Source organism: Amblyomma mixtum, chromosome 8, assembly GCF_055824585.1.
Source record: "Amblyomma mixtum isolate Tamu chromosome 8, ASM5582458v1, whole genome shotgun sequence".
Lineage (NCBI taxonomy): Eukaryota > Metazoa > Arthropoda > Arachnida > Ixodida > Ixodidae > Amblyomma > Amblyomma mixtum.
Genome location: NC_143019.1, coordinates 38,544,893 through 38,570,920, shown reverse-complemented (window position 1 = coordinate 38,570,920; position 26,028 = coordinate 38,544,893). Strand labels below are relative to the sequence as shown.

General features: G+C 47.5%; 2 protein-coding genes across 2 annotated transcripts; both read right to left on the bottom strand.

The window, feature by feature from the left end:
* Positions 1–781: 781 nt before the first annotated feature.
* LOC149332136 (uncharacterized) lies at positions 782–18,270 on the bottom strand. Its single transcript, XM_089555702.1, has 8 exons — positions 18,235–18,270; positions 12,763–12,940; positions 11,602–11,850; positions 10,421–10,687; positions 9,346–9,462; positions 6,269–6,500; positions 2,638–2,789; positions 782–879 (listed from the first exon to the last, which is right to left on the bottom strand). The coding sequence occupies exons 1-8, from the start codon at positions 18,268–18,270 to the stop codon at positions 782–784; spliced, it is 1,329 nt and encodes a 442-aa protein (XP_089411828.1).
* Positions 18,271–23,698: 5,428 nt separating this feature from the next.
* Positions 23,699–25,754, bottom strand: LOC149332135 (E3 ubiquitin-protein ligase MARCHF2-like). Its single transcript, XM_089555701.1, has 2 exons — positions 25,292–25,754; positions 23,699–24,284 (listed from the first exon to the last, which is right to left on the bottom strand). The coding sequence occupies exons 1-2, from the start codon at positions 25,722–25,724 to the stop codon at positions 23,800–23,802; spliced, it is 918 nt and encodes a 305-aa protein (XP_089411827.1). The 5' UTR covers positions 25,725–25,754; the 3' UTR covers positions 23,699–23,799.
* Positions 25,755–26,028: the final 274 nt, after the last annotated feature.

Below are 26,028 nucleotides of genomic sequence, written 5' to 3'. Positions count from 1 at the left end.
AAAAAAAAGCTATGGCGTTACAGGTGACTCCAGAGTATCACGCATGCATGTACACAGAGCATGTAAAAGAGGCGCAACCCCACTGAACTGTAAAAACTTCACTCTGAACGCGACGCCCTCAATTGGAGCAACGCAGTGGTGAAGTCGATAGAAAAATGAGTACGACACGCATGAATAGGTAACTTAGCGATATTCTTTTTTCGTGCGTGTGTCCACCTTTTAAGCTCACCTCCAAATTGCTTATAAGACACGATTTTCTGCGCTAATGAAAGTGTGAAAAGAAAAAGAGTGGTACTCACAGTTTCTAATAGCTTTGAACAAAAAGTAAACATTTCCTGTGGTCATGCCTCTGCCACGTTGCAAGCGTGGAAATGGGTTTTCCTCTTCTTTAGAGCAGAAACATATTTGAGTAGCTTCTTGTACGAAATTGAAGAATGGTTCTCGGGATAACCCAGACCAGAAACGGGAAAGTTCCTTTAAAAGCTTTTTTTCAGCCAAAAAAAAAAGGATAAATACCATTGGCACGACGTCTCTTAAACAACTTAATTAACGAGGTTCTGTAGAGGCGGCTTGTTTTGGGTCAGGCGATACACAGAGGCGTGACGCTTGGGAACACTTCAAGGGACACAACGTAATCGTTTATTCTCTTGATAATATCACATTCACACTGCTTAAACACATCTTAAGAGAAGGCTACAAACTATAAAATCGGAAGAGAGGAGATAGTCAAACACAAGGGGAGGACTACTGCATGAAGTAAAACAGAGAACGAGGCGGTCCACTATTTGCACGGGTTCTGCCGGTAGTGCAGCTTGAATCCACGGGCATTGTTCACATGGTTCGAGACGAAACGCATGAGGAACGGGCCTGGTGTACTATCTGTAAGTTGAGAGAACGACAAAAGATACGTAAGTAAGGATCATTAGACAGGCATCTGATGTATTAATGGTGGCACCGGTAGAAAAGGTTTGCAGCGGCAATTTCTCTCTGAAGCATGTTCCTCCTACCATTGCGTTCTACCTTGGGGCATGCTGATTATTTTTCCCTTTCATTCTTTCCTCCGTTCTATTAGATGAAGGAAATGAAAGCGAACGTAGTTCTTTTGTTACCACATACCCAACAATTCTAGACAAAACCATTTTTCAACAGGAAAGAGTTTATGAACACAGCTTTTTTCTCATACATTGTAAGATTTCACTTTAACAGTCGATATATCCGCAGAGCTCCCGTGAGCAGGCTTGTATTTCTTTTGCTATTAAAGTTTTTATTATCGTCAAAAACATTCCCCGTTGGTTTGCTATGGCAATCTTAACTGCTCGTTGCGAGCGATGGAAATACTTTAAAAGGAAAATTCTGCTACGGACCGGAAGAATGGAACATTACCTTAAATATTTTCATAACAGAAGCTTACAATATTCCAATATTCAAAATTTTTGTCTAAAAATGCTGGATATGATTTAGGCTGTTTAACCTAAAGCGACAGAAGCCACAAATGACAGACGTCGACCTAATGAAATGGAAGTGGATTGCATGCACTACTTGGGTGATGGTTCGAATGTCCTACGTCTGGCCGCGCGTTAGTTCATGTGTTTACGAAAAGATGTAATGCCCAACCACGCTCAGCAGCCGAGCCCCATACAAGTAATATGCGAACCAGTATTGGTCAATGAACATTTTATTAATGTGGTAGTATTAGAGTCCATATCCCGCAAAAATGGCGGCGTGTCACGAAATTCTCTGATTGGTTGAGACAGGTCATATGACCTTGTGACGTCCTCACAACATTCCCAACGGGCAGTTGGCAACCAGCCCATCGACTGATAGGTCCTGTGACCTTGTGACGTCATCGCCACTTGCCCAACAAGGCGGGTGAAATGGAATTTATGATTGGTAGAGAGAAGTCGCGTGACCTCGTGACGTCATCACAGCCTGTTCAAGAAAGAAAGAGAAGGCTGAAAGTGCAGGAAAGGGAGAAGAAAAGAAAGAAGCAAGAAAAAATAGCGGGAAAGTCCGCTTAGAACCAGTTCTTGTAATCGGATAGCGAAGAATGCCCTCGACCAATCCAAACTCGTCTGCTCATTCAGCTAATGGATCGAAGAGAGCCTGTTGAGTGCCGACGAGCGTCTTTGGACCAAAACCCGAAGCGCATGAACAATCACACAACATGACACAAAGACACCAAAGTTACAACAATAGAGATCTCTGATGTTATTGTGTTCCACTCTTAAGGAATAAATGTCCTCCAAGATTGTTTTTTTTTTCCTTTGGACACAAAGCCATACTGCTAAAGCATGAATATGGAGCATGAAACAAATTGTGCGCTTTTTGCGAAACTCATCCTGGATTACAGGCGTGCCTTGAGATAGAACAGGTAGATGCTATACCGCACATGACGCCCCCGAGAATCTCCGTTCGATATGTTGCTACCACCTTCGCTGGCATCAAGGTACCATACCCGTTTGGAATAGTGAGATACGGGCCAAGAAGAATGCATTGGAGTCCTTTACACATGAGAGCAAAGAACCGCAAATATTATTTTTTTGTTTTGATACACTTGCACAAGGCATCATGCATCTTAGCAAGTCATAAGCTCATTACATACGCGAAAATGATCAGAAGTAACTGATCTATAGTCACCGGTGATTAGCGTGAGGCCGGTAGCGTTGAGGTCCCTGGTGTGGCGCTGCTCGACCTCTGCCTCATGACCCGTGGAACACATGCGCACACCGCCTATTATGATGTAATCATCCGGGCACTCGGCCATGATGGGGGAAGAGGTAAACTGCACGCTGCAACAAATAAATGAGAGAATAAAACACAGGCACAAGTGGTATATCGTCAGCTCCGCCGAAAGACTCAAGAGCGATCATGGAGGAAGGAAAGAAATCAGGAGAGGTGGTTACGTCACATTTTTTGACGCCGGCGGCCCCTGCTTCCCCCCCCCCCTTTTTACCCTTTTATTGGTCCTCTCAAAAAAGAGGTAAAAAAACATAAAAGAAAGAGAGAGGATGCCTGGACCAGCAATGCTTTGCCAGGCTTAACGCCAATTCAAAATAAATGAAAAATAACTAAATGTTCCAAAGAAGAAAAAAAATCTCTGCGCCTCCCGTAAACGAGAGTACAGTAAGCATGAAATGTTTACGGGCCTAATGTCATCTCGGTAGACACCCGAACCGCACCGTACAGGAAGGGAGGAACGCCACCACCCGTTCAGCGCGATGCCTTGCCATTTGAACGCAAGGTTTTTTGAGGAAAGGAAATGGCGCAGTAATTCTCTGCCATCTCGGTGGACACCCGAACCGCACCGTAAAGGAAGGGAGGAACGCCACCACCCGTTCGGCGCGATGCCTTGCCCTTTGAACGCAGCGCTTCTCCCCCGGGCCCCTGTGCGCCTGCGCGGCTTTGCTTCGATGCGCGAAGCCCCTAAGAGATCACGTATGTCAACGAAGTGTAACGTGGCATTTATGTGCTTTTTGCACGCGTTATTAGAAATCGGAAATTATAATTCCGTGCATTATCAAACCCACAGCTCCACTGATATCTTGATAAACATTGAGAAGGCACTGGCAGCAGTTATTTTTTGTCTCGTTTGGAGACCAACCGGCGCTTGCATGCCGGTCGCGTAGGAGGGCTTACAGAGTCTCGTTAATTCTCGTTAAGTCTCGTACGGTGCCCGGATGTTCTCGTTTCAGAGCCCGGATGACTGGATTTCAGTGCCCAGATGACTGGAATTCAGTGCCCGGATGACTGGAATTCAGTGCCCGGATGAGTGGATTTCAATGCCCGGATGAGTGGATTTCAATGCCCGGATGAGTGGATCTCGGTCTCGGCGTGACGTCACCACACTGCCGACAACGGGGGCTAAAAGCATTTCATGCTTAAAAATTAAGCGAAAAACAAAGCATTAAAAAAAACTCATAAGAAAAGAAAACAAAAGTCTCGTCATAATAAGTTAGACGCAGGCAGATAGCCAAAGCACAGCGTGCAGTCCGCGAAATAAATAATAGTAACAAAAAAAGAGAAAACCCAAGTCACTGCAAAGTCATTGTCACTGTAACAGTCAACGAAAGCACTGAGCACCGGCCACAAAATAAAAATCAGAAAAATAAAAACATAATCAAGACAAAAGAAAAAAAAACGAAGTCACAGTCACTCAGTCAAGGACACAGTCACAGTCACGCAGTCAAAACAGAGTCGCAGTCACACAGTCAAGGACGTAGTCACAATCGCAGTCACGCCACGACAAAGCCACCTATGCTCAATAAAGGAGCACGGGGCGCTCCGCTGTGCAAAGCTTGGGGAAGAGAGATTAGAGGAAAGAGAGAAATCAGCGTGAATAATTTGGAATTGTACTACTTATGAGGTGAACCATTTGAAGGAGAAGAGCGCAAGCAGCACCCCCCCCCCCACCTGCCCCCCCCCCTCTCCTCTTACTTGGCCACCGGCTCAGAATGCTTGCGCATGCGCATCAGGTATTGCAGCAGACGACGCCACTGCGCCCAGCGTTACTATTGGCTGTGCTGTCGGCCGAAAACTCCCAGCAGTCCTTGCGAAAGCACGTGACTTCCGGCACACTTTTTGGCGTGCAGCTCGGATAGCGAGGGCCTCTATTGAGCTTTCCTTCCTCCATGAGAGCGATAAACGATATGAGGCAAGCGTGAATTAACCTGAACCAAAGTGAAGCAAGAAAGCTCGAGGTAATCATCAGGTAAAAAATGTGAGTGTTGTTAGCCTGTAGGGTGAACATAGGGTAAACATGAGGCCAACTACGTGAACTAAAGCAATGCAAACAACGTGAGGTAAGTGCGAGGTAAAGAACGCGAAGCAGACGCGGCGTAATCAATATGAACGAAGGCATCGTAAACAACACGATGTAAACGAGAGCCAAGCAACGTGAATGCAGTGTCGTAAACAACTTAAACAAACTTATATAAACATCACGAAGTAGACATGAGGCAAAATAACCCCAGCAGTACACAGGTAATCGGCCCAATATTGGAAAGCGATGGTTTCAGTTTGGTCCTTTATAGGACATCGTGGGAGGGAACAGCGCGAACAAAACGACAGACGAAGCAAGAGGACACAAAGACGAGCGCTGACTCGAAACTGAATTTTTTATTGAAAAAAGTAAAAATTTTTATTGAAAAATGTAAAAAATGGGATAGCTGTGTCTGCCCTCCGCTCGAGCTTACAGAATTCTTGTTTTCACCGGATCGAAGAGAGTGTATTGTTACAGGTCAGCAGGCTGAAAACCGCAGGGTACCCTGATTCGGTTATTTCGGCAACGTGCGAAAAGTTGGTGCGGCTGGTGAGGACGGATTTCGTCAAGTCAAAGAAGGACAAGGCATGTAAGAAAAGGGCAGCCATCCCCTACATTCACAAAGTAGCCCATAATCTGAAAAATGTAGCTGGTAGGTTTGAAGTCGAAGTTGTTTTTTCGGCACCTTGTAAGTTGAGCGGGCTTTGCCGGGCCGTTAGGAACCGTAGTGAAAATGTATTAGGAGTTAGTCCGTTCAAATGCCGTGTTACTCACAGGTCACCGTTGGTGGAATGCGCATGCTCTGTAGTCTATGAGCTTCCACTCTCGTGCAAAAAAGTCTACATTGGTCAGACAGGCCGCTGTATTAATGTTCGCCTGAAGGAACATCTCGCTATCAGACACCAGATATTCTCATCTGAAAGATCATTGCCGCGATTGTGGGAAGGAAAATGATAAAAAGAAACAGAAAAAGTGCCGCCCTTTGGTCACAAAAACTAAAAAATTTTGTTTAGACACCGGGATAAATTGACCAGGGAGATTATGGAAGCTTATTTCATACGGAAGAAATAATCACAGTGTATCAGCCAGCCTTCTTTGGCATTAGTTGACAAAGAAGTATCGTTTTTAGATAATTCGTGACTTGCTTCATTTCGGTTCTAAGGGGTGCCTTTGTTCGGAGTTTACCACGTGGCATATTGTGCGTTTCATGATCTTGATTCCGCTAGACCAATGCTCGTTGCTCTGTTTGGTCACGTGATTGTGATGTATATATGTTTTCTTTTTTCAATAAAAAAATCAGTTTCGAGTCAGCGCTCGTCTTTGTGTCCTCTTGCTTCGTCTGTCGTTTTGTTCGCGCTGTTCCCTCCCACGATGTATTATTACAAACTCGCCCAGCTATTCATATTCCTTTATGGGACCAGTTTTGCCATTACATTGCCAATATTGGGCCAGTTAACGGTGCTTCTTGGGAACGTGAGCCTAAGTGCATGGAAACAATGATGCACGTACCTGTCCCTTTGCGAGGGTATGGCTCCCACGCCAAAGGGCGACGCGCCGAGCTCCTCGTCGGGCGCCACCTCGTAGGTGACGGAGCAGAATCCGGGCTCCTTCCTCAGGCACACCACGTAGTCCAGGTCGTTTGGGTAGCCCTGGTGGTGCACGCTGCCCCCGGCCTCGTCGTAGTTGAAGCTCTTCACCGTGCCGTGCGTGCCCCAGAAGTACTGGAGGCAGTGAGAGGGCGCTGCGAGCGGGATGCATGCTTCAGTAATGCAGGTCATCGACCGCGAGAAGCATTTTCAAGCAATAAAAAGGTTCAGTAGAGTTACAAAACAGCGCACAGAAGACTAAGGCTGGACCGTCCTTTTCACCTTGCTTCTAGGTGGTATCTATTTTTATTGGTCTTCACTCAGTGAACTTGTTTGTAACAGTCAGGAATCGAAACTGACTAGCCCAAAGGGTACTTTAACAGCTTTCAGTGCTGGCGCTAGCTGCCAGAGAAAAACGAGGGGGCTATTAAGTAAGCATCGACATGATAAAGATGAAGAAAATAGAAAAGTATGCACTAATATGATCATCGGAAGGTAGCAGGTGCCAAGGAATGTTGACTCGGGAAATCCTCTTCTGACTAAATGTGCAGAATGTAAGTTTAAATAGGTCTACTGGAGCAGCAAAATGCTAATAAACCTGTTTTTGGATTCTCTAAATCTCCAGAACTGCCCCAAGGTGAATGAATACTTAGCGATGTGTGAAGTGTCATCGCCCAGTAACCAAAAAGGCCGCCACAGAACATAATCCATTTGGCTTAGAAGGCGTCACTGAAGACAGCAGTGGCCAATGACAGGCCTACGAGCTGGTATCGTGGCTAATGGGTACGGAGCCATCGGGAAAACAAGGTGCAGTAAGGTTGAGAGCTCTTGGATACACTTTTGTTTTCACTTTTCCTCAAGACCAAGTCAGCTTGAAGTTATTCGCTGTGACAGAGGTCCCTTTAAACCCCGACGCTTTGAACAACAGCTCCGTCAGGATGCATGGGCATAAACACATCACCAAAAGATCGTGTAACCATTCGCCTCAAAAGTGGCCAAATCTTGTCATGCAGGTGTGACAATTTGAACATCAACACCAGGAATATTCTGTATCTTTCGCCCTTGAGCCGTGGAGTTTATAGGTGAATTACCAACGAAATACAGCGTTTCATGCAAGTTGAATGGTTTAGCTTGCTGTCTGCAACTTTTCAAGCGTTCCCTGAATATATTTCAGTTCGTTTAAAATCTTTGAGTTCTTAGTTACTAGAAAACAAGACGTGTTCAGCACTCCCTCGTCTCCAATGCGGAAGTTGAGGTAAAAACGTGAATTTCCTTTCTGTAACTCAGTGCGCCTAGTACATTTTTCATTTCACGTTGAATTCACCGAAAAGAAAAAGCCTAACAAAATGAATCTTTCTCATTTCTTGCATCACAGATATTCAGGAAAATGTCAGCGTTGTTCGGATCAAGGTACACTCTAGGTCGCAAAGTGCATTTAGCGGGCGTCGCAAGGAACTTCGCGCAGGTTTCTGGGTCCAAAAATGGAGGTTGAACTGAGAAACAAAAAGTCGAAGTACAGCACAAGGAAACGGAAGCGTGATCCGCCCCTCACATGTTTCGCAAAAGGCTGAGCTTCCTTCTCGAACAAAAGTGAAATCCATTCGCCACTCGATAAACACACGCCGCGTGTGTCGCGCTCTCGCACATGAAAAGCTTCGATCATCACACTCAAAAATAGAGCTCTCGTTTAACTGTGACTATGAATCAGCGTAAGTAACGGTATAGAAAAACTGATACTCTTATTAAGTTTTTGCTTCCTTTTCAAAGTCGGCTGAAGACCGCCACGTGCTCTCGAAGCGATCCGTGCTTTCGCTTATAGACTTTACTTAAAGCAAAAAAAAGCCTCAAGAAGAGTGCTCCCTTGTCCCATTTCCTGTTTTTTGACCTCTATAGCAAACGTCGTCCCAAAGAAAGGAGACTGATTAAAAAAATATGCTAAATCTCGTTGCTTCACCGCCGGAAATCAATGGAATCGCGAGTAATCTCTTAAGGCGAGAGCGAGACATTGCTGCGTACAATAGGGACCGGTACTGAAGCAGAAAGTAGAATGAGGGTATAAGTAAGAGCGCATTTCCTTTATCGGATGTCAATCGGTAAACGAAAGTGGCCGGGTCCTGTCCTCCACAATGCGAGCGCTGTGTCGCTTGACTTTGAACATTGCACTCGAAAATAGTGCTTAAAGTTAGACTGGGTCAGACACGTGTGGGCGGGTTCAGCGGTGCTTGAGTCTCTCTTATTTTACTTTTTTTATTCAGAGAGGAAAGAAGAGTTTGATGTCTGAAGCACGATGCCAAACTTCTTTTGAAGTCGCCGACATCGTTTTCAAAGTTTCAATATCGAACTAAGCACGGGAGGTTCGTTGTAGTGTTCTACTGGGAAGTCGATCAGAGAGCAATATCGGCTTTTTACATGGAGGCGTCGATGTTGCGTTTCTTTTGCAGCGAAAGCTACACTAGCCACGAACTTGCGATTTCGCTGTGGCGGTGCTCCGAGGAGGCACAGATACCGACCTTGAGCCGTTGCCTAGCAACCGCCGCAGCTGGCGGACGCCGCGCGCTAGCTGCGCCATCTGGCATGACGTCACACCGCGCGCCTCGCCGCGGAGCCGCCGCCGTTTGGTATGACGTCACACCGCTTGCCTTCGTTGCGCTCGCCTCCGCTGGCTTCGCCAGCTGTGTCGCATGCCTGATAGCATGTCGGAGGATTGAAAAGGAGAGCTCGCGTGCGCCGCAACCACAGCTGAGGTGGCAGTATGAACGGCGACTTAGCCTTCGCTACATATATCCTGCCATAGCCGAGATTAGCCACTGCCATTTTTTTGTACAAAACATTATGATGCAACATGTCGTTTTCAATTTCGTTGAAGTCTTTGCGGCGGTTGCGTTCATTTTGTTGCCCAGACAACGAAGTCCCACATGCCGGTAAGGGTTGTGCTCGCTAGATTTGTACTTTCTGCAGAAAAAAAAAAACTGAGGCAAGGGACAAGTCCGGCAAGCCTACCTGACTGTGGACCTTCGCATTCCAGCTGAGTTACTTTGATGTCGAACTTTCTCGCGTAGCTCCCAACCATCATCAGGTTCAAACTGATGCCTCCGGATTCTTCGACGTCCACGTACGCTGAAAAATAGACAAAAAAATTGCATAACAAACTTGTAGATGCTGAGCCGACAATGTCGCTTCTGCAGGAGCAACACGAATTTAGTTGAATGCCTCTGACAACGCAGCCTGTGTTGATGCTTTTGCTACCTAGAACCCTGGCAACGTTGAAAATATACCCGTCGCTGCCAACTATGTAAGCTTAGCGGTGGGCCCGGCAGTTTCTGTGCAACCATGTTTCTAACGACAGGTTGTAAAAAAACTGAAATTAGGAGGATTTTTGAGCATGCCAAAGAGTCAGCAAGAACCAATATAATTCTGGACCAAGGACCACCACTCACCGTTCATAGGTCCCAGCCCCAGCCCCGTTCTCATTTTTCGGAATAAAGTTTCAGAATACTGCTACTAACACGTCATGATTCATCTATGGGGTTCTAGCGTTTCTGTGCTACCCAAAAAAGTCATTAATACCTTTACCTTTGAAAATTTGAAACAATTCTCTGAAACTGTAGTAGTGCGGTGAGGGACAGCGCATTTCTTTCTAAATTCCACATCCTCAAACTTACGGTTGCATTCCCATAAAAGAACGCTATTGACATAACTGTTGAAGTGTTGTGAGTTATTGGTTTGGTTTGGTTTATGGGGTTTAACGTCCCAAAGCGACTAAGGCTATGAGAGACGCCGTAGTGGAGGGCTCCGGAAATTTCGACCACCTGGGGTTCTTTAACGTGCACTGACATCGCACAGTACACGGGCCTCGAATTTCTCCTCCAAAGAAATTCAGCCGCCGCGGCCGGGATCGAACCCGCGTCTTTCGGGCCAGCAGCCGAGCACCATAGCCACTGAGCCACCGCGGCGGCCTGAGTTATTGGCAAGTTAGAACTTTTTATATTAGGCGGCCTGCTGTAAGAGATACCCGTACCTCCTCCAATATTGCTACACACGCACTCTAAAAGCGTCACCCGATCTGTCCGCTTACCGTGTTGTCCGGTGTTTAGCCCGCAGATCCGCGGCGCCTGGTTATTTTCATTCTGGCCGGATACGACAAGCATGTCCTGCGAGCAGTTTCCGTCCACCGGCCGCGCCAGGTCCAGCGTGAGGAAGTCCAGTCGGAACTGGCACACGTCGGCATCGCGCTTCGCCACACGAACCTTGCACATGGCCTCCCGGTTGTGGGCGCCCGGGAAGCCAGGGTTGCGCACATACGCAGTGCGCTCCGAGCTCGCCTCTCCGCACGACACCTCAACTGGGCAAAGATACGAAGGCAAACAGACAGGGTGAAACGCAGCGGAATGAATTAGCTCCTTTATTGCATCATACTACTTCCCAAGCAGCCCAGCTAATCGGCCCAATATTGGAAACGTATTGGCAAAGGCCGGTTCTATTGGTTCTATTCCGAAGAAATGAAGGGCGGCGCAACAAGGACACTAACAAGAAAGGGGACACCACATGTCTTGTTAGTGTCCTTGTTGCGCTGCCGTTCATTTCATCATGCACCAACTCGCCCCTCAGGCCATTCTTCTGAGGTTCTATTACCTGCGTTGCTTGCGTTAGAACGTTGATAGGCCTTGCCCACTGGGCTACCGCTTTTAGAGCGAAAGCAGTACTTAACGCGGTTCCAGCCAAGAGCCTTGTGTGAAGCCTCGGAGTAACTCGGGTAAGCTCGGGTTAGTTCTGGTTAGTTCGGACGAGCTTCGCGCCATCTGTAGCCAATGGAAGGGGGACCTTGAGGATGAAGGTCCCTTGCTTTCGCACCTTTCAAGCAAGGGGTGCGAAAGCACCCTTGCTTTCCCACGCCTTCTCTGTTTTACTGCCAATTTTTTGTAGTTATAGGTACGGCTCTAACTTTAACTGGGGGTGCACAAAGGGTGCCGCCACCTCCTCTTGTAGGAACCCTCTTATAGGCTGCGAGCTTCTGCAGGTCCACCAAATGTGCATCATGGCATCCAATGCTGGACTTTGGACTAAGAAGACAACATTCGACGACAAAACTGTTCAGTAAACTTTCTTCTACTTCTCACTGTCACTACAGTAATACATGTAGGTATGGTGCCACCTACGGACACTGCTATGGTTTGTGCAGTGGGCCTATGGTTTCGCCATGGATGCTAACAATAAGATCAGCCGCAGATGATATCTAAAGGTGACGAAGGGGCTCACAGACACAGCAGACTCCGTCCTCGCATCGTCCCATGGGCGTCCCTCCGCGGTTGAGGCACTGGACGGCGTCGTAGCAGGTGCCGTCGCGGCCGTCGGCTGCCCGGCACGTCTCCTGGTCGTTGGGCTCCTTGAGCAGCAGCTCGTGGTGTCGGTGGTGGCCCGACGTCGAGGCTGATCCGGAGCCTTGCCGGTGCGGGTTGTAGTAGTAGGTGGTGGCCAGCAGCGGGGAGTTCGAGTTCAGCACGGGCGCTGTGGGGACGCCGCGAGGAGTCGCATGAGAAAGCAGCAGGAAATGAAGAAATATGCGTTTCCTTCAAGAACTTCAAAACCACTCTGTTACCCTCAAATTTCGTTCACATAGGAGAGCTGGCCGCTCTACTACTTGGCCTAGTCCGCTCTCTGGCCTCGCCCAATTACACATCACACACATCCTAGACCCTGTATCTATCGCTGCGTGTTTCAAGCTCCCGAGTAGCCCACCAGGACTCCTTTTCTCGACAACCCGGACAAAGGTGGCTGTCAGTTAAAATGTTTGACTGACTGACTGACTGACTGACTGACCGACTGACTATTTGGCTGGTCTAACTGGCTGATTGATTGGCTGACTGGCTGGACTGACTGATTAACAGACGGTTTGTACTGACAGGACTGTCTCTATACTGACTGGACTGAATAATTGACCAAATGATTGACTGGACTAACTGACTGGACCTAATTGACCAACTAATTGACTAATTGACGGATTAACTGGACAGACAGACAGACAGACAGACAGACAGACAGACAGACAGACAGACAGACAGACAGACAGACAGACAGACAGACAGACAGACAGACAGACAGACTGACTGACTGACTCTGACTGACTCACTCACCTACTCACTCACTCACTCATGCATTCACTCTAACTAATTCACTCATTCACTCTAACTCACTCACTCACTCACTCACTCACTCACTCACTCACTCACTCACTCACTCACTCACTCACTCACTCACTCACTCACTCAAAACTAGTTGCACAAACGAAAAACTGCCCACATGCTTTACATACAAAAGCTAGTCTTACAAACTACACAGTTCCAGTGCTTTCCCTAGGCAACCCGTCATATAACGAATTCTCTTGTTTAAACAAAGAAAGAACCGGCAGGGGTTCCTCACAGAACGGGTTTGTGGGCACTCCCGGCCTCTGGTCGTTCTCGCCGATGAACTCCTTGCCAGAGCCGGCCTGCTTCCGCGACCCCGTGCGGGAGTTCTGGTGGTGCGCATGTCGGCTGTGGTCGACCGTACCGGCGATGGTCGTGGGCAGCACTGCCAGCGCCAGCCAGACGGCAACGAGCTGCGAGACATCAGGGAGCGTTCAAAGCGATGGCCATACTAGATAGGTTTTGCGGAGATCAGGGACGGCATCGTTGTTTACGTCGTATTGTTTAGCACGCTCGTTGCATTGTATAGTTTAGCAGGCTACTAGCCTTGTTGTGGCTGCTACAGGAAAGGGCAAAATTTGGACACAAATACTCCACTAACGTGCAATGTATGCAAAGGAACATAAATAAAAAGTAGGAAAGGCACACTGCTACAGATAAGAAGGCAGCAAACATGCAGTGCAAACATTTTGGATACATTCTTGAAAGTATTTATGCATACCAATGAGAAAGCACAGTAATAAAATTACGCAATTCAAACTCTCTAGGTTTTAAGAAAAATAGAAGATGTTGAAACATACAAGCCTACAGAATGCCTCCACGTATATGCTTCCCATCAATGCTTTAGACGAACGCAACTTTTTTTCAGTTTTTTCGAACAGTGGCTTCTAGGCGCGAACTGCGTCACGTTATCCTGGCGTCCGTTGTGCCTACGATGATGATGATGACCATAATGACCCCTCTTTTAGCCCGTCTGACCAACTTCAATCGGATACTCGCACTTAAACCAGTGAGTAGTTTCGAATAAGCACGTGGCCTGCCCTCGAGTGGCTGGATGCTTGCCGTGTCATCACGACGACGGGTCTCGTGAACGACGCCGGCCACGTGGGCGACGCTGGGCACGCTCTTGAAGTTGTATTCCCGGTGACGTCATGGGTCACGTGACCGTCTGATCGGCTGTCCACATGACTGAAAGCCATTATGTAACGGACAGCTGACTATAAATTGCGAATGACTTCTATTACCCGGCATCTTGGGGAACTAAAGATTAGCTAAACGTGCCACAATGCAATATATATTCGGTTGAATGTTTAGAATGTTGTATGCTTAGCGTTCCTTGTGGATTAATGTGAAAAGTAGTCATTCGCGTCAACCTTTAGCGCTCCACTCAAAAGGCTGAAATGGAGCAATTGAAAGTTGGAAGACGAATTTTCTTAAAAAGATCGCTAGTCAATTCGCGTCTTCTATATTTATTATTCAATCGTTGTCGTAGCTGTAGCTTTGCCTCTCCGAATTCACGTGATCAGCGTCATTATCTACCTAAAACGACTTATAGCTTATGGAATAAGATCATTACTAAAAACGAGGTCATATATTTTGCACGGTAAAATTGTTCCATCTAAGCATCGCATTCATTCAAAGCGACATTGACTGTTGTATTTCTATGTGGTGCAACGCATATACAAACCATTTAACCCGACTTCAGCAATTACGAATCCAGTCCATGCGAGTAGTCGCTTTCAGTTTATCAGATTCCAATGCATCATCACTGTTGCGCAATCCACGAATGTTATCAGTTATGAAGTTGTTCAAAATCAACCCGTCGGCCACCTTATTAAAGTATTTAAATTACGGTATTCCAGAAGTGCTATTTCGCAGTGTTCTTGTCATCAATACTAACGAAACTGGATTTGCTTCACTATGGAATTTCTTCTTACCACTGTTTCTGACTAATTATGGAAAGTTTACTTCTTATTTCACAGCCTTATTTATTTCAAGCAACATCCCGACATATACATTAAATAGTTACCGTGTTTAAGTACTTCCGAAAAATAACCGTTAGCTCTTTTACTCGATTCGTAATTTTCTACCAGACATAACAGATAAATAATGGTGTCCGTGGGAGAAAGAGGGCAGGAAGATGGGTTTCTTCACAGAAAAACACAAAGTAAATAAGGGAGAGGGGAGCCTCAGGGCGCTTAGCCAATGTTCAGCAAATGTACTGTTAAGCTAGTTGTGGCCTTCTTCCATGCGATCCTGCTTATGTATGCGTTTTTTTTCTCCTTTGTTCATTAACAGGAGGTCCCTTCAGCTTCGCTTTCTGGGACCTCCTTTAGCATTACGTATTTTGTATTACATAATCTAAGAGTTGAATAAAGCGTAAATTAGTTGAAAAGTTCAAATAATGTGAATAGAATATTGATGTGCTCTCACTGGATCCAAAGAGGTCGCTGTTCCATATGAGGTGACGTAACCGGGGTATGTAGTCCAAGAGCCCGGGAGAAATCAAAGGTATGGGTCAGATTTACAAAGAACGGATGTTGGTGGCTATACCTATGGTTGGTTTGTTTATTGGGGTTTAACGTCCCAAAGCGACTGAGGCTATGAGAGACGCCGTAGTGAAGGGCTCCGGAAATTTCGACCACCTGGGGTTCTTTAACTTGCACTGACATCGCACAGCAAACGGGCCTCTAGAATTTCTCCTCCAAAGAAATTCAGCCGCCGCGGCCGGGATGAAACCCGCGTCTTTCGGGTCAGCAGCCGAGCGCCATAACCACTGAGCCACCGCGGCGGGGGCTATACCGATCATCTTTTCTCCTCCAAAGCCATCACCTTTTCTCCCCAAAGAGGTGCTAAAACAAGGCAAGGTTTTTTTTCTCTCCTTTCAAACCGACAATAGAGCCAGGGACAAATTTAAGAAACCACATCCCAATCTCCGAAGTCCATGTTTTGTTCGCTGTAAATCAAACGTGTCAATCTCAGATCTATCGAGCTGCCCCTAAGCCATTTAGCTGCATCCACCTCTTCTGCACCCGGACGAACAGCAGCAAAGAACTTTGGACAATTGGCGCATGCTCTTGAGTGGCCACTAGGCTGTCGAGGCTTGGGGGGTCATTGTTATAATCTCTTATCTAAGCTATCTATTATTCCAAAACTCTCGATGGCGCTTTGAGAGACCACGGCAATCCGCAAGGAAAAGGTTGTCCACTTTTACGGTGAACACGCGAGCGCATGGTCATTCTCTTCGAAGCGCCATTGCGTCCGGCCCAGCCACGCATCTAAGCTAAGTGGCATATCATGTGAAGCACAAGTACCTTTACGCATGCGCCACTTTTCTTCTATGCAAGGACGGATCGGACGCACTAGCCTACGAAGAGAATGGCTACATGCTCGAGCGTTCATCCTACTAGCGGACGACCTTGTGCATGGTAGTTCAGTGTTTGACATAAGTATTTCAAACCCTCGCTCAATACGGAACAACGGCATTAAACTTCCCCACGCCGACTTTAAGCTCCACGCTTATTTATGCCTAGCTATACCACCTTTAAGCAATGTGCTATGTGCAGGGCTCACCCAAACAAAAATAGACAAGGCCTTGGTAGGAGAGAAGGTGCCGTAAAGATGAAGTACATATGGCAACAAATCAGGCGCTTTCTCGCTGCTCAACGAGTGATGCGATTTTAGAACGTGGCTACGCTTTTTAAAATGTTTGACAGAAAGAATTAAAGGCCCTGGTGATATAATCAAAGAAGGCAGTTTTTCGAATGTTTTTGTTCAATGAGTAACAGCGCAAAATCTACAAATATTGTCACAACGGCGATAAAACAAAGTGGCACGAGAGGTGGAATTTTTGTTGCTCACTGATATTTACGGCGTGGTGACGTCACGATTTCGACTGCTAAGCAGCGAACAACGAATTTTCTCATTTCAATGAGCTGCCCCGCAACTTAGGGATGGAGGAAGAGCTAGTAGCAAGAAGAATATTTGCATTCGTCAAAGGAATGTAAATGTTATGGACTTAATTTAGGATCTCTTTAAGACCGTAGCTAGGTACTTCGGGGCGTCAGAAATAGCTATTCTAGTCAACGATGGCGGCGCTACATACATTCCCTTTGACCAGGTCGGCTCTGCATAGGCCGCATGCGCAATTCAGTGAACTAAATATTAACCCGTAACCAATGGAAGCAAGTTTAGAGGCTTGTGAAATTTTCACGAAATGTCCCTGTGTATTTTCTAGCTATGTTCCTGACGTAATTGTGGAGTCATGAACATCAAAATAACAATACATTCAATATATATGTACCAGTGCATTGCAGTTTTTCAATTTTCGTAATTTTTGTTCAAGAATGTTGGTCATATCGCAAAGGGATACCGTTAGCGCTGCGGTGTGAAGGAGCATTGGGAGAATAGCTTTCTTTTGTGCCCAAGTGTGTGTCCGTTCCATGTGCGAAGCTTGGAGGATTTACTCCCGAAGAAATATTTTGCATAATAGTTTAGTAAAAATGCCACAGAAGCTTTGTTTTTTTGTCGAGGAGTGATAGGAGATGGACTGGTCCTGGCTCTGCTGCAGTAAAACTTTTACAAGAATACCTCAAAAAGACATATTGGCCCCCATTTATCACACCACAAGGAAATTCCAGGTGACATCAGCAACCGAAGTGTAAAATTTTATTCAGTATTACATAATTAATAAATGTGAACTCCTAGAAATGCTGCATTTTCGACGTGAGAATTAAGACGAATTAAGTGGGGGAATATATAAATATTCGTTCTCTTATTTACGTGAGCTTGCATCAACACGGAAGTTTGAATATCGGTAGCTGAAAAGCGTATCATAGATATTGCTTGTGCGGTTTTACGGTATCTGAGGTAACGTGAGACACTCTCAGGAATTAAAGGACTACGAAAAGGAGCCTGTCCTTCACGGGATTTATGATCTTCGCAGAGTGTGTTTGAAGATGAGTGCCTGGTTTGAGCTAAGACAGCTGTACACGCAAATCTTTCTCTTTTAGAATACGCATCTCATATGTGCCTATAAAGGTTCATAATTCTAGGTGTGTTTACCTGGGAAAGTCGGCCCCGCTCCACGAAGCACACCGTAGTCACGAGATTAAGGTCTACTTCTTGAATATTTACTCTGTCACTGTTATCTGGGCCACCACTCGTCATATAAATCTTGGTTTCAAGAGAAAGAAAGCTTTGTCGGCTACGGCAGTGACTCAGACAAATATATTAACTCAGGAAGCGTGTATAAATAACCAAGCCGCAGGTGGCTCAAACAGGCTCTGTTTGAGAGAAGGCTTTGCCCTGCATGTGAAACAGATCAGGTCAGTGGTGATGGGAGCCGGGGGGTAATCGTTATTTCTGGGCTTCTTAAGGATACCCCGAGATCTCGGTTCCTAAAATCTTTGTAGTTCGCCTCTATCAAGGTGCAAGTAGCCGCTTTACGCCTTGGTTGAGGGAATGAATGCGACATATCTTTTCCGACAAACAGTTATGAATCCAGGGACGATCCTCTCGCAAGATCACGTCCAGATCACTTCTCCGTTAAAATAATGAGTTGCAACAGTATTGAGCGTAGCTACTTTATCGGGGAAAGCTCACTCAGTCCCAAAATTAGCTTGTAATTCACCACCGAGAGTAATAAATTGAACCGAGCGAATTGTTCGTCATTTAAGAGAACAACGCAGTCGTCATCAACACTCACCAGAACTCGCGTTCTATCCTGCAAGGGAGTCGCCATGCGTCGCCGGCGACCTGTATCCAGCGACGAAGCCGTTCAACTGACCGCGGTCATATGAGGCCAGCGAACGCTAGAGCTCCCCCGACAGAGTTTGATCAGCAGTGCCTACGCCGGCCCCCTTTCACGCTTTTTTTTCTTTTCCACTTTAATCCGCCATTTGTGTCTTTTTGAGGGCTCGAAGCGACACGCCAGAGACTCACCTCAGGGTACATGCTCTCCCACAACTGATCTTTACGATCGTTTTATGTAAAATCGCCGCTTTTGTTCGTCTATTCTTGTTATTTCTATTGGTGTTTCTCGAATTTTCCAGTTTTACTTCCCACGCCTCAAAACGCGGCTCACGCGGTGGGAACGCGAGCCACCGGAAGTGCAGCCGACCACTTCCGGTTTGGAGGTCGCGTATACACGTGCGCACGCCTGTCCGAAACCGGACGCAGTGGACGCCGGCATTCACTTCCGGTTCCGATAGGCGAACCATCGCCATGCGCGTTTGGCTCTCCGCGCCTGTCACAACCATCTTTCATTCCGCTCGCTTTATAATGAAAATCCGGGTGGGAGGCGAGTCAATTGAGTTACGTGATGTGGGCTCTAGTGTCGTATGTAAGAAGGTTTGAAAAATAAGCAAGCTGAAAACGTTTTTGGAAATGTTCCGAGAGATAACCAGATTTCATATATTTCCTTTGTCATTGCTATAAAGGCCGTTCGAATTGGGCTAACCACAGAAGTGACTTCACGTTGAAACGCTGCTCTCTGAGTCCGTCCCACAAAATGTAACGCTTCAGCCGAACCTGGTTATTCGGACAAGGACTAAAAACATCCGTTTTCAAACCATGCAGCCCATAAAATTGAGCCGAAAATCAGTTTAGGACAACGGTGTAAAAGCAGTTATGTATAGGGTCCGTGAACTTGGGGAACTGAAATATACGAACGTCGCGCTGCACAGAATAATATTTCAAAAGAGAGAAAAGGTGTGAAAGTGGAAGATAAAACTTCGAAGGTGAGCGGTGATAGTTACAGTCTGGTTTCTGACTAAGGCTGTTGAGAGCAAAGTGCCACGTGCGTGCTGTAGCTGAAACCCGCGAAACATTTAAATGATGCCTTATTCATTGTCATCATTATGACTACTTGTGCACGCAAACTGCAGGACACGGTGTCATTAAAATCTTGGTGTACACCACGGCCACACCACACGGTACACCACGGTGTACACCACGGCTGCTGGTGTCTTGCCTGTATAATATGTGAGGTTTGCAGCAATCTTAGTTTCCCTTCAATCCTTTGTTCAAGGTATGTCACAGGCTGCTACCCGAAGCAGTGAGTATTGGTTTGAGCAATTCTAAAGGAGTAACATTTTACGATGCCTCAAAAACTGTCACACATTTCACCATGCCACTACTGGTATGCATTTCATCTGGGCCGGCAGAGGACATGGAAGCAATTTTCAGTCCTACCATGAGCGCCAGTTATCGCGTACGAGCTGTCGTTGTGAAGCAGTAGACGCTAAATCAATGCCGAATAATAGATATCAGGGTGTTAGAGGCACTATTATTAACGGCTTTTCGTAGAATGCATCAATTTATAAACAAATGACTTGTCGTGAGTAAGATAGTATCTCACTTGGCAGATTACCCAATGATTCGGCGAGCATTACAGCCAGACAGGCACAGAAAGACCCACAGGTTACATAACAGGTACAAGCTTTACCCTAGCCTGCTACTCAGCTTCTTAGCGGGAATTGCTCGAAAATGATGGTTTACCTCATCTTGAGTAGCGTGAAATATCTTGTGCCATGGCGCTTTTTGGCCAAGCTTCCCTTGCACTGTAAAAAGTTCATTATCATCATCATCAGGGCATGGAAAAGTTAGGGGTGGGCGTCAGAGCTGCTGGAATCACAGCAGAAGATGCAGTCGTGGACAAAATCTTCAAACAAAACGATATGCTAGCTGGCAAGCGAATGAACTCAAACGTTGGTTCTAACGTCCCAAAGCGACTCAGGCTATCGCGGACACCGTAGTGAAGGGTTTCGAATGATTTCGACCACCTTGGGTGGTTTAACATGCACTGACATTGCACAGTGCACGGGCCTCTAGCATTTCGCCTCCGCCGAAATGAAACCGCAGCGGAAGGGTCAAACTTGCGTCTTTCGGGTCAGCAGCTGAGCACCACAACCACTGAGCCACCGCGGCGGCTCATTAAGAGGCATTAGCAAACTCGAATCGAGCAAGTCTGAGATTTGGCACAGCTTGTTTCAGATATGAAATTTGTTTTGTTTTTTTCGACGAGGTCGCAGGTGGACGGATGACGCATGTGCCTTTTTTTTAAAGACCAATGCAAAAGGCTTCATATATTTCTTTGTTTCTTGCTTTCGAATAGGCAGAACGCTCGTGTTGAAGCAACGTCTTCAGTGCACCCACGGGACCGGCTGCAATGATCACTCAGATGGCTTCCCGCCATTAGTGCGTCTACCATGCTGAAGCTGTGGTCGTACACGCTGCTTTGACGTACGATGCCTATTGTTGCGAAAGCAACACTACGCGAGTCGCCGAGCCATTTCGCGCAGCCGAGGAATGGCCATACTGCGCATGCGCGAGGAGCTGTGACGTCACACGGCGCACAGCTGGCTCGCCGCCACCGTTGCTGCGCGGGTGACTCAGAGGTGCCGCTGCTGCGCTCGCCAGTTGCGCATGCGCGGTAGCGTCGCATAGCTAGCGTTCCGGGGCCGTCGCCGCTGCCACGCGCACTCCATCGCCTCTCTCTCTCTTCTCGAATCCTCCAGGTTTCACTAGAGCTAAACCACTGCCAACTTTTTTTTATCGAAAACCAACTCGCTCAACTGGTGACGCTTAAAAATCCAAAGAGATAGTGGGAGTATAGTCGGCATACTGCTCTGGACAGTTGTGACATTTAGTGGTCTGATAGTGGGAGTATAGTCGGCATACTGCTCTGGACAGTTGTGACATTTAGTGGTCTGCTTACGGCCCAGATTTGCCTATTAATGGTGTATAGAATATGTTATTCTCCTACGTTTAATTCATCTCTTGTCTCTCTACCCTGTGCATTTCAACAAAAGGAGCCTTATTGTTTCAACTAAACCTGTACTGTAGCAGTGGGGACGTTCGTGAGTCTACATGTACGGACCGCTTGGAAGGCGAAAGACCCACCGATCGTCATCCCGGAAATTTAAGAAGGCCGCTACTTTTTATGCCCTCGTTTGAAATTTGAATTTCATATTCGCACCTGAGCGCTTATCTATTCCCCCTTTTTTGCGCAGAGGGAATCAAACGACATTGACCGAGCGAGTAGAGGATGCAGCCCGGCCCTTTTTATGTATTCCGACGCTGAATTGTTCGTGAGCAGTGGGTCCAGACAAGCGCGGCAAGCCGTCACGGCTGGTTGGGCACATCGGACGCCGTGCGATATCTCCCACGCCCCTGAATGGAGCACTCCGGACAGCCGCTTTCGTGCATCCTTCATTCAGCCGGCGGGCGCATGCGCATTCGTGCTGCGTTTAAAAATGAACCATACAAGCGCCCAGGTTCGAAAGCACGCGAGGTATTTCCATTTTTAGTGAGCTAGGACTAGGTGATTCACTTGGAAAAAATTGCCAGACGCTGAAGCAGCGTATGATCGAGCGTCAGCTGTATGTTTTGCTATATCTGGTACAATTTTCGTTATATCCGGATGTCTACGTTATAAACTCATTTTGATGCCGACGTATACAGCATAAGAATACAAATAGTTTGACTCCACTGCGAATGTCCTACGCCAAGTAGTTTAGTCGTAATGGACGTTTGAAGACCCAGGGATTTATGGTTTTGGAGATCAAAGGTCGTCAGTAGGAATCCCTGCAATATACGAAGCTTTGATTAGACAGTAATTTTATTCTTCATAACACGTTGAATCGTTCGATACCACTCCGAATATTCTAAACCAATTAGGTGGTTCACAATCTGGGTACCAATGGTACCACTCACTCAGTGGTCCTATTCGGCTGTTAGCACACGGGTTTTTATAGGGAAACGAAGGTATACTACTCTATGCAGCTTACAATTATTGCTCGCACCTATGCAACCGGTTGGTCACATGGTATAGTACCACCCTAGTACCTGATGATGCAGCCATGGTTACGTATTACGGCAGCCTTGCTGGTCACGTGATATGCAAATTTTGTTTATGCAAACGCTTGAAAGTGTCGCATACTCACAAGACCTTGGGTAACGCAGGTAGTAGAACTGACGCTCTAAAAAGCCGTGATTCATGTGGGAAGCCTCGGAGTATCTCGAGTAAGCTCTGGGTAGCGTCGTGCCAGCTGCAACCAATGGGAGGACGGTGTCGCGGCAGCCGCAGTTCTGAACTGAGTGGGTGCGAAGATGAACAGCTGGAAAACGCAGTTGCTTGCACAGGTAGATGCCAGAAAGAAGAGGAAGATGAAGTAGCCGGAGGAACGTGCAGTCGAGCTAACGCTTCAAAGAACGCCGAACAGGAAGAACAGCGATTTGAATCGCAACGAGCAGGTCAGGCGGCTTATAGGTAGAGGAAAGCCGATGAGCGATTACAAGAACATTTAGGTACAACTGGGATTCCACAAAGAAAAGATAAACCTAAACAAGGGCAAACGTCTATGATAGGTTCCAAAGCGCGACAAGACGGAGACGAAAGAAAGAATACACGACAAGCGCTTACTAGCTACAGAAAAAAAAATACCTTTATTGACACAAACAAAAAACAACGAAAAACGTCTTTTTCTGTCTTATGTTATGGTTCTTTGTGTTTTCTGGGACCCCTATGTATTCCCATCGTTGCAATAAACGTTTTTTGATGGTAGTAAGCTCTTGTCATGTGTGTTCTTTTGCTTTCGTCTCCGTCTTGTCGCGCTTTGGAACCCGTCATGAATGTCTACCAACTTGCCCAACTTTTTGCCTTCCTTCAAGGGCAAACGTGCCAGCCCACCTAACTCGCATTTCGCTGAACCTGGTAAATCAGGGACAATATGTTGTGTCAAGGATCAAATGTTGCGAGGAGGTTCAGACATGGGTAAGTGTATTTTCTGCAGCGGAATCACGCATAAGTGTTTTTCCGTAAGGCGGGGCAGGTTCGGATGACTACCTTCAAGATGAGTGAGCCTTATATTCACAAAGATGGATTGCCATCCGTGGTCAGAGCCAGTGCGGATGCAGGTGCATGGAGTCTTTTGGTGGATCGGATGTGGCCGTTTGCTGCTAATAACTAGGTGACTGGGGGTGTGAAGTTGGGACTCGACCAGGACTAGAATGGAAATGAAGGGGCTGAGATCATATCGTGGCGAATGGAATTCGAAGCGAATGCCATTAGGAGTGGCAATAGAAAAAGGATATCGCATGCTAAGATGCTGCGAATAGAAAGACTGGGTGGTCCACTGCATATATAAATCCTTTAATCGACAGGAGATTGCACAAATTGTCCGCTTGAGGTTGCAGCCCGCAGTGGCACGTCCAGATCGGCTAAAATCGATTAAAAGCGTTAAAAATAATTTACAGTAAGAAAAAAACGTTAAGGCAAGGTCGCTTCCACGTCGACCCTGACGTCATCCCTCCTCGGTACCAGGACTACCTTGGCGTTATCCTCCCGCCACGACCTGAAGGAGCGGTAGTGGTACCGGGCCGTGAAGTACGACCAGACGAGGAAAGCCGTTATCAGCAGGACCGATAAGGCTATCAGGCTGCCGGCCTGCATTATCTGCCGAGTGGTCGCCTGCGACGTGGCGCCCTGAACGCATAATTCGAGCCCCATGCCAGCTATGGGGCTGAGCAGGACGAAGCAGATGAGGTCGGCGTAGACGGCTCGGCGCTGGTCGGGCGCCTCTCGGTACCACTCGGCCAGCGTTCGTCGCACTCGGGACGTCGGGAAGCGCTCGTGGCAGAGCTCGCAGGAGTCTGCCTGGCTGATGCTCAGCCAACGCTGCAGGCACCGCGAGTGCAGGAGGCCCATGGTTCCGGCGCATGCGCAGTATGACGTCAGGGGCCCCGAGTGGTCACCTAGGAAGCGGGTAGGGAATTTCAATGGATAGATGCACATACAGATGCAGGGTAGCGCTAGAAAGGCTATCGGATGAAACGGGGAAACAGCAGACAATGCAGAAGCCAGCGAGAGACATCAAATTAAGAACCAGCCTAGACCTCGTCTTGTGACCGCAGATATTGGGGACCACAACTCTCGTGCCTTCCTAATCAGCTGCACCAAGCTGAAGCACCTACCGTACCCAGAAGCATGCAGGACACGGTAACAGATGAAGCATAATGCAAGGATTAGAGAGCCGTAATCTGCGAAACGTGGAAGGCCGGGTAAGCGAAACGAGTGCGGTGATGGTGGCACGAATAGTCGCGAGCAAGAAACTATGAATGGGCAGTGTGCATGGTAAAAGGACGCATATTCTCGCTGCGAGGCGCAGCGTGCTATAAGTAAACGCCCCCCTGCAATGGCTGCTAAGAATGCAACAGTTGTATTTTCAGATGTCGATCGGCGTCGCGGCTGATGAAGATAAGCGTACTCTGAGCGAGGAAACTGAATGCGATTGCAAGCCCTCTTTGCGAAACCAAATATGGTCGATTGTTGGGTCTCGAGCATGACGCATTCCAGTTGTTAGATGTAAGCAAGCCACTGAACGTGCTCTTCGCACGGTTTGTTTTAGACACAGTTATCATGAACGGGCTCCCAATCTTCGCCGTCGCAGAGGCGATACTGTTACCATTATAATCTTCCACTACACAGTTCGTTTGGACTAGACTACCATGACGAAGACTCGACAGTATGCGAAACTGGCTCTCGCAAACGCAACCTGGGTGAAAGTAAGTGCTCCACTCCCGTCGCCAAGGCAATAATAGCACCATTACAATGTTCCAATACCAAGGTTCGTTTGGACAAGACGACCACGACCGACTCAACCGTATGCGAAACTGGCCCTCGCAAATGTAACCTGGGTTGAAGTGCTCCACTCATGCAGTCTAGACTGCAGTGGCTTAACACAAGGCTCACTGCGTAGTACCTTCGTGGCAGATGCGGCAGATTGGCCCGCTGCTGCTCGCCAGGCTCGGTCCAGGGACGACCACTTCCCCTGAACTTGGACCGCAAGTCCAAGGATGGCCGCTGACCACGCTGATGTGCTTGGCCTCGGCGGCGAACCAGCCGACGATCTCGACCGGCGACGCCTGCGGTCGGATCGGCGTCGGAAGATGTTCGTCCGCCGTGAACGGATGCGGACCGCGACGGTCCGAGGACGTCCTGGGCCGTGTCCGCGGGACTGGATCCGTGTGGCAGTCCGCGTGGCTCCAGTCTGGCCTGGTGAGGGGCGTCCGCTTCGGTGTACTGGTGGCGTTCTGCCTGGCCCGAAGCGTCGCGTACGAGGTAGTCTCCGGAAGCGACTGGTGACGTTGTATGTGGTCGCTAGCCAAGAATCCCGCTGCGTCGCTTTGTTCCATGATGTGTGCAGCCGTAGGAGTCAGCGGTCACCGGCGTTTTGAAATCTGACCGCTTAAGCGCCGGCTTTTATTGACACCACCAGCGCTCCCACCCGGAATGTTTTCAGCATGACAGGGAAGGATATTACGCGACCCTCTCTCCCACCTTCTATTCCAGGGTGAACCGCCAAGGCTCATGGAACGTCCCCACTTCTTATCTTTGAAGTTGCTCGGCCCTATCGACAATGCTGCGTAACGAGACCCATTAAGGCGTTGCTTATCAATCTCGAAGAAAAAAAATAAGCGCCTCTAGCGCATTGCATGA